Source organism: Limulus polyphemus, unplaced genomic scaffold (assembly GCF_000517525.1).
Source record: "Limulus polyphemus unplaced genomic scaffold, Limulus_polyphemus-2.1.2 Scaffold552, whole genome shotgun sequence".
NCBI lineage: Eukaryota > Metazoa > Arthropoda > Merostomata > Xiphosura > Limulidae > Limulus > Limulus polyphemus.
The window spans coordinates 127,017-136,364 of NW_013666162.1; the positions used below are offsets into that span (position 1 = coordinate 127,017).

The following is a 9,348-nucleotide window of genomic DNA, read 5'->3' on the forward strand; positions in this document are numbered from 1 at the left end:
CTAAAATAAAGACGTAGTGTGGGATCACCTAGCCTGAAGCCAAGTACATAAAATTTATCATGAAAGTAAAAAGTATCAATTCAATTATAAACTTTAATCATTTCTAATAAGAAACAAACCTTTTTTATCAACAAAGACTCTAAATTAAAAAATCAACAAATATTTTTCCAGTTTTGTTGTCTATACATTTAATTTTGTACTTTCAGTCCATAAAAAATCAGTTATTAAAAATCACCATTACAGTTTAAGGTCACCAAAGGAATGACATTTCAGTCCAAAACATTGTGAATATTAAAACATCTCTTTTCGTGGTTATTTACATTTTTTGTTTTAGCTTTCAGTACATAGACAAGCAACAATATAAGTTATACTTTTGTTGCTAAGCTACATGACATAAAAGCCATTGTTGGAAGTTAATGTTACAAAAATGCACTGGCTTTTTTTATATCTTAGAAGTTGTAAATCTAATTGATTTTCACCAATAATTATTCTATGAATACATCACGAATTCATTTCATGAATGATCTTAATCTTAATTGACTTGCAAGGGAATTTACCGACATTTGATTGCCTCGACTACACTTTTCTGCCTCTTTGTTGGTCAAGCTTGATTTTGCAATACTTATTCATTTCAGTTAGCTATGAAATGTGAGGTTAAGGTATACTATGGTGTGGGGATGTAGTACTTGCCCTGTCATTTTTGATCGGCTATATGCTAGTATAAAATACGTCTTAATTTATTTTTGCCTTTCAGAAACCTTATGAAGCTGACTGAATACTCAATTTTTTAGTTATGACATTTTACATATATGCCTTAAGTGTTACAGATTGAATATTTTATTGTTAGGAGAAGTAATTAGTCCAAAATTATGACTTTCACATCTTACGTAATGTTCCATGTTATTTATGATGCAGTAATTAGTTGAAAACTATGACTTTCACATCTTACGTAACGTTCCATGTTAATTATGATGCAGGTAAGATGTGAAAGTCATAGTTTTCAACTAATTAGTAACGTTCCATGTTAATTATGATGCAGTAATTAGTTGAAAACTATGACTTTCACATCTTACATAATGTTCCATGTTAATTATGATGCGGTAATTAGTTGAAAACTATGACTTTCACATCTTACGTAACGTTCCATGTTAATTATGATGTAGTAATTAAAGTTTAAAAGTTATTTTAATCATGTTTAGCATTCTTAACATCATGAATGTGGTTCACTTTATAATTAATTATATACGTATTATATTTGCTGTGAATTTTGAAACAATACAGATTTTATACAAACAATAAAAAAATATTTATGCTGTGTTTATTCTAGCTACATTATAGTTATATGAAATGTTTTATGTGTGTGTGTGTGTGTATATTACTAAACAGCCCAAACATAGTTTAACAAATCAATAAATGTAGAACAATTTTCAGTTTTTTTCTGTTAATTATCCTTGTGATGATGAGAGCAGTCTTTGTTTTATTTCATTTATACTCTTTGAATGTAAAGCTCAATTCAGAAAGTAACTGAAATATATCAGAAAAATAACTGGAAATTCTGATTTCTTTAAATGTATGTATAAGAAAATAACATCTAATAATTATTTGATATACTTTATGTATTTTGTTCATAGATTAGTCGTAACTTATCTTTGTGCTTTTACAGAGTTTGCATTGAATTTCTAGACCAGCTACTTCACACATGGCCCACCCATACTTTAGAGAAACACATTGCTATTTTACAAGAAGCTATTAGGAAGGGATTAAGTGATGCTGATCCTGAGGCAAGGGTATGCTCAAGAAAGTAAGTTCAAATTTTACAGACTTCTCTCTTGTATAAAGTAAGTGTATGTAACACTTTTAGGTACAATAAAGTTTCTTAACATATCTGTTGCTACAAATATTTTACAGTTGTAGTCTCTTATATACATATTCTAATAAACTTTTATTACATGGTTACTCTAAAATCTGATACGTTTTTATTCAAGCAGTATGTTTTTGGTATGAAGGCTTGCAATACTGATCAAAGATTCTCACACCAGTGGTCAAAAGAGTCTTAATAAGCTGAGGTTTTTAACAATATTTTCATTAACAAATTATGTTGATTTTCTGATGTTTAGTTTTGAAGGAAGCATTACTCATGGTTCACTAGTTCAACACTTAGATTTTCGAAGGTTGAATTTATAAATTAGCAATATTTCAATTGAAACTAATCATAGAATTTTCAGTTTTGTGTTTTAAAATATATTAGAAGTTTGAGGGGAAAAATTTCAGGGTTTGATTAAAGCAGGATTTATTAATGTTTTTCTAAAATCTGTAAATTGCAAAGTGAAAATGAAATAACCTCATGATTTGTTCTAGGACCTTCTGGGGTTTTGCAGACCATTTTAGGGAACAAGCAGACAGCCTTCTCAGCTCTTTAGATAGTAACAAACAACGCATGCTTCAAGATGGTGGTTTATCTTTGACTTATTCATCTAGTAACAATTCCTTGAGTGGCGCCAGTAAATGTGGAAACGTCCGTGTTGGTAGCCCTAGCGCTACTGGCTCTGTAGAGAATCTCAGGTGAGGAGGAATCTTTGCTTTTAACATATGATCCTTGAAGATCACCAAGTATCTGCTCCTTAATACACAAATGTGAGTCACCCAAATGTAGTGCCACGGAAACACCAGAACATAGCATTGTGTAACCATACGGGACTCTATGCTCGTAACGTAAACAGAAAGAAAATACTACATTGGAAACTTTGATGGAAGTTCAAGGGTAGCGAGATTTGATTTTATTAATATTATTTCATTAAAATAAAAGAGAAAGGTATTCCATATTTTGCCAGGGGAAAAGGTTTTTATTTACTACTGTAAATTCCATGAGTTCTTCAAAGTATTTTTGTTTAAACTATCTTGAATCTAATAGGTTAAAATTCATGGGACTTGTGTAAATATTTAAAATATTATAATACTCAAACGATCAATGTCGTATGATAAACAATTAACATTTTATTTAGAAACCCGATCAACGATTGTAAGAGACACTCTACATGTTCCAGTGTCATTAATGTCATCCTCAGGAGTGTGAAAAACAGATGCTGTGCAATATATAAATCCAAAAAGACATGGTCATGTAACTACTAGTTTACTTTTTTTATATATATATTCAAACTAGTAGTCACATGACTGTGGCTTTTTGTATTTATATGTGCACAGCATCTGTTTTTTCACACTTCTGAGGATCATGTGAGTGACATTGAAATGTGTTGTGTGTCTTTTATGACTGTTGATCTTTTTTTAAAAAAAAAATTATAATTGTGTCTTATACAACATTGTTCGTTTGAGTATAATATTCTAGCTTAAATCTTTTGATATTCATACCATGCTTGAGGCTTTAGAATTGTTGCCTAACGCTTGATCCAATTAGTTTAAAACAGTGATTCCCAAATGCTGGTCAGCTGACATGTTTTCTGCCAATCCATGGAAATATCCATAACTAAAAAAGAAAACCTTGAGAAAGATTCGATTTTGAAACTTACAATTTGTATGTATCATAAGAAATAGGTGAAAAAAGACTATTTCTTTCTTAGTTTAATATGAAATAAGTGAAACTTATAACTCTTACTTCAAAGCTTCTTGAAGAAGTTCAATTAAGAAGAAAATAACACTTTTGCTGACCTCTGTCCTTCCAGGATAAGATAACATTCCTTCACAGTTGTTGCTAGCTGGATCATGGTTAGTAAGGTTTTTACAAAGATTTTACTGCTCGGTGGAGAGGAAAAATTTGGGACCCACTGGTTTAAATATACTTAAAAATATTATGTTTTAAATTAGGAAAATGATTCAAAATGTCTTTAGTAAACTGTTTTTGTCAGCTTATGGTAAATAATTTTCTTTGCAGTCATTATTAAGTGATTTGTCCTCGTGTGCTTATGTTATTTTTATTATTTACTTTTTTATATGTTTTGGTGCATAAAAGCTATGTTTCTTGTCTTAAAACAGAAAGCTAGTTTAGTTATATATATATATATATATATATCAATCTTGATAAAAAAAAATCTGTGTTTCTGTATAAAAAGTAAAATTGTTATAAGTAATCTTGTAAAATGATCTATTCCTTCTAAAAATTTGAACTGCATTCTCATAAACAACTGAAATAATTGAGTATTCTGAATGTTGTTCAGTTTATTAAGGGTAGTTAAGTAAATTTTCTCTAAGATATCAAAAAATATTCCTGAAAGCGCAGCAGAACTTAAATGTCATTTAACTATGTTTGTTTGTTCATCACTTTTAATAGTTTACCCTTCGTTTGTGGCTTGTGTAAATCTGCCTACCACTCCATGTGCAAAGATTCACAAATTTTTACAGTAGGCCATTCAAAATGCTACACGCAAAATGCTTGCATCATATGATGTCAACCGCAGTTGGAGGGTTAATAAAAGTGATGAACAAACAAACTTTACAAACTATCGCTTACTTTAAAGAATAGTAAGCAGTAGTTTGTATAAATTGATTACGTGTGTTTTGCTACCAAATAGTTCTGTTCATTTTAACTTTGAACTGTATTATAGTCAGTCATAAACATCTAAAACTTGTTATGGACACAAAGTTAGCTTATTGTATTTCTGTAAAATAGTAGTCTGCAGGATGTCAAAGCCTGTCTTACTACACCAAAGAGGTATTTTGTTTTATGTCCAGGAAGGAAAAAGTTATTTTATTCAATGGTGACATTTCAAACATCTTCTTTTCAGCAGTTTTAATATGAAAATGAATGACCATTGTATGTCAAAGTACTAAAACATACTTCTTTTGTTCATTGTGTTTCAGTAGCTTACTCGCATCAGTAAAATTGGATGATTCTCAAGTATGACTGGATTTGAATATCCAACTCTTTTAGTTGTCTATGAAAATCACACAGGTTAAAAGTACGCTAAAGTGATGCCTCACTGAACTGGACAACTTGTCAAGTTACATGATTTTATCAGCAAGTCTTCGTGGGCTTTCTGAACTCTTATCAACTCGTTGTTTATTATGTTAACTCAAATTTATTCTTTAATTTTATTATGTGTCCCATCCATTGCAGATATTTTTTTGTTTTGTTTTTTGAAGATGTAGTATTATTCTTACAGTGCTATTCTTTTCAAAACTCTCAGTACTAAAAATATTACAGTCAACTCTTGATTATTCAGGGTAATAGAGGAGGGAAGGATGCACGAATGACTGAAAAACACAGATAATCTATAAACCTCCATTTCTGGACTACGTTTATTGTAAGACACATTAAAATTACATGGTATTTTGATACTGCTATGGACACTTCTTATAAAATAGTCTCTAATTTTTGTTTATTTAGCAGACTTATTTGGATTACTTCTTATAATTATTCTTATCTTCCTGGTTGCCACATCATTGTAATCAAATCCACGCTGTCTTATGTAATCTGAACCAGTATCAAGACACTGCAACACCATCTTGTCTTTTTTTTTTTCTTTACTTTTGCACGTATAATCTGGAAAATGAATGATCTGCCCATGAGTAATAAGATCTGGCATGGCCTGTGGGTTACTAGATCAAATCTCATCATGAAACATGCTCACCCTTTTAGTTGTGGGGACATTATGATGTAACAGTCAATCCCATTATTTGTTGTTAAAGAGCAGCTTAAGAGTTGGCAGTGGGGGGTGTTGGCTAGTGCAGATAGCCCTCGAGTAGCTTTGTGTGAAATTCCACAAACAAGCACCAGCTTGGTATGCTTGCATTTCTTCTTCTTGTGAGTACAGAATTGTCTCTCAAATTTCTTTTAGTATTTTTAGGAAACTAATCTAACGTTACGAGTCTCGTATTAATTCCTTTCTGTTGTAGTATAAGTCATGTGTCTAAACTTAGTCACTGATCTCCATTAAAACCTTTAATTCTTGGATTTTATATGTTAGCTGTATTTTTAGCAAGGTATTGGAAGGATATTTGATTCTTCATAAATAGGCATCTTTGGAATTATTGAAAAGTTTATTTTAAAAACGTACCTTCGAAGCTATAAATCTGCATATCTCTTTTTTTTATTCTTCTTTTTTGACATTGCATTAAATCTAGTACTTACTAGATACAAACTGACACTTCTGTTTCCTTTCTAATAAAGAGGTGCTGGAAAGATTGATGAATAATCCTTAGAGGGTATCTAACTTGCATCCTGAGGTAGTCAGTATAATGTAAAGATGACACAGTTGTGGTTAAGAATTTTCTTTCTTTGTTAGTTTACATACAATATTGAGTAATAGTGAAGTAATCAGTCAGTGTGAATGAAACTAGAGTTTAGCTCACTAGCATCTACTTTTTCCGTCAGCCCAGATACTGCTAAGTTAACTGTTTTAGGGTGATTGAAAACACGTTGGCTTGCTATATACCACAGACTATGCTAACATGTTTCAAGTTTCATTATTAAATTACTGTGCTTCATATAGTTGTTCTTTGATATGTGTAGAGATTTTCATAGATAAAAGGCTGGGATATTAAAATCTTGTTTTATAAGCTAAAAAGATATTTTGCTCCGTAAATCAGAGTTGTTTCCTTGTTAAATGACATTTTATTTCTAAAACAAACTTTACTAACTGTGTTCAAAACATTTTTATTTGTTAATTCATTGGCATTGAAACTGTTTTTTTTTCTTTAGTTTAAATTTTCTTTTGTATAAAATTGTTTTTGAAAGGTGGTATTTTAGTTTATTTGTTGTTGTTGTGTATTTTCAGTTATTTGGGAAATAAATTATTTTTTGATTTAATTTTTTGTTTTGTATTTTTCTCCCACACTTCTTTTAGATAAACTTTTTAATATTCTTTTGAAACTGATTTATTAAATTGATTACTCTTTGTTAATAATACTTAAGCTACACATATATGAAAGAAACGTTTGTAAATAATGTATGGACACTATTGTTACTGAATAAACATATAAAATTACAATCTCGAATATTGTGGCTTCACAAAATATATATATACAACACACACAATTTGTATTATAATAATAATAATACTCAGTTTTTGTGTCCTGAAAATGTGCATACACAAACTTCATTTCAGCAGATGTAAACAAAAGGTGGATGTAAATATACTTTAGTAGATATATGTACAACAACATATTAAACGCTTCTCAAATTTTTTAAAAAGGTCTCACATTAGATTGTTGAATAACATTAAGTTTATTTATTGATAGTATTAAGTACAGTAAAGTTTAGCCCTAACTAAACTAGTGTAAAAATCATACACCAGTTACAGTGTTAATTTATCTCTTTATTGAATATAGACCGTACTTAATAAGGGAGTAACTAATGTTAGGCCTAAGACAAGTGGACTTGCAGGTTTTGATGTCTGTGATTAGAATTCTTTTGTATTATTCTAGAAATCCTGTATTTAAAGCAGTACTGTTGCAATAAAGATATTTATTTGACCACAAATGTTTTGTGGGTCTCTGCTAGTTACTTGTTACTTTTCTGAAATTTTTATTATCAAAAAATTTGAAATAAAACAAAGTTAAAAACAAGTTTGCTGCTTCATTCTAAGTTTTAACGTAAATTTTTGTTAAAATATTTCAAATCTCAGGATTAATTAAGAGAACTATATAAATTAGGTATGATATCTGTTTTTTTTTATATTGTAAAAAAAAACTGACCAGATTAAAAAACTAACAATAGCATTGAAATAATGAACTTGCACACGTGTGTAATGTACATAAAATAGTGAATATAAGATGGGTTTAATTACTGGTCTACAATCGTGTAATATTGCTTGCAAATATTTTCCATTATAACACTTCTAATTTTGTTAATACACGTAATCACTAGAGGTGAAAAAGGTTTCAGCTTTTGAATTCTCTATTACTTAACTAATAAGCCTTTCATTACACATTTTGTATTTTGTATCAGAGGTTTGTAATAATATGACATTTTTATTGGTACATAATTTTTTTTCAGAAATGTACCTATAAGACAAAAAACTTGCAAATAAATATTGAAATTGTAAATTTAATAGGTGATGTACTCTGTACAGGAATCCACTTATAAGTTTAGTTTCTGTGGGGGATATTATATCTACAGTTTTATACTGATTTAAAAAAAAACATATTTTTGTGTATTATTTAAAAAAAAATACTGGCTAATTCACAAACATCAGACCTCTTCCCCCCCAGTAAATCTGAATGTACATTGTTGTACGAGGAAGTATTTTAACGTAGAGAAAAGTCCGTGTATAATTCTATACGTTAACTTATCTACGTTATGAGTCTTAAACACAATATTTCTGTTGCCTACAGAATTAGACATTTGACACTGAAACTACGTTGGACTAGAAACAATGCAAACATTTTGACTTATACTCTACTTATTGTTAAATATAAAAATTGTAGGTTTTGCATAGTACTAGTGATTTATAACTATTTGATTTAGCTAATTTGGTTACAGTGCTTGATGTTTCTTTCCCCTGGTTAACATTATATATAGGATTTTCAAGATGAAGTTTAGTAAGAGGAAAAATACTTTTACTAGTTCTATTAAAAGCCTTTATAAATATTTCTCACAATGAAGGAACTTGTATTAAAAAAAAATATTTTCCATCATCAACTTTTATAAAATTTTAATTAGAAGATTTCAGTCCTGAAAACAAATTTTTAATCTAAATAAACAAAATTACATCGACTTAGAATGTGATCAAAATATGATATGAAACTTGCTGTAGTAATGCTAAATATTCTGAAACATTCATATAATATTTCAAGTTTTTTTTATTTTTGAAATTAGTCAAACACCAGCAGTCAGCTCAAGCAGAAGATCTGGCATTCCAATCTCTAATGCTCCACAATGTGATCCAAGTAAGTTTTCGTCTTACTTAAGTAAATACGTAAATAAAGCATGAGAAACTCGAAAGAAGGTCGGTATCCTTAATAGTTGAAATTAAAGACAGTGTTACATGACTTACTAATTATAAAAGAAAGCATGCCTGTAACAGGACTGAGAAGTTAAATAGGAATCCGAGTGCTCCACAAGTGTAAATATAGCACAGTTATGTACATTTATCTGTAATAGACCAAGAAAACATATATACACAATACTTTTGAATAGCTAAAACTTTAATGCAGTTTTATTCTGGTTCATATCTAAACCAAGGTAATGGTAACTTTGGTATCCTATTTCCTTGTTAATTTTAGTGTCAATGTTATATTAAAAACCTATCACAATTTACTCTCAAATCTAGAGTAGCAGAACAATAAATGGAAAAAAAACACAGTTGCTAGTGGATTTCAAGCTTTCTTTGTGTTTTGTGTACAAATAACACATACTATACTCTTCTACTGTGTATATTTCATATTTACAAAATT

The 9,348-nt window shown here is 29.6% G+C and overlaps 1 protein-coding gene across 1 annotated transcript in view; it reads left to right on the plus strand.

Moving 5' to 3' along the window:
• Positions 1-9,348, plus strand: part of LOC106459047 (CLIP-associating protein 2-like) — a 98,765-nt gene that overhangs the window by 48,345 nt on the left and 41,072 nt on the right. Inside the window, exons 11-13 of the mRNA XM_022385425.1 lie at positions 1,664-1,801; positions 2,359-2,562; positions 8,771-8,841. Coding sequence (XP_022241133.1) covers positions 1,664-1,801; positions 2,359-2,562; positions 8,771-8,841 — 413 coding nt within the window. The remainder of the gene's footprint in view (positions 1-1,663; positions 1,802-2,358; positions 2,563-8,770; positions 8,842-9,348) is intronic.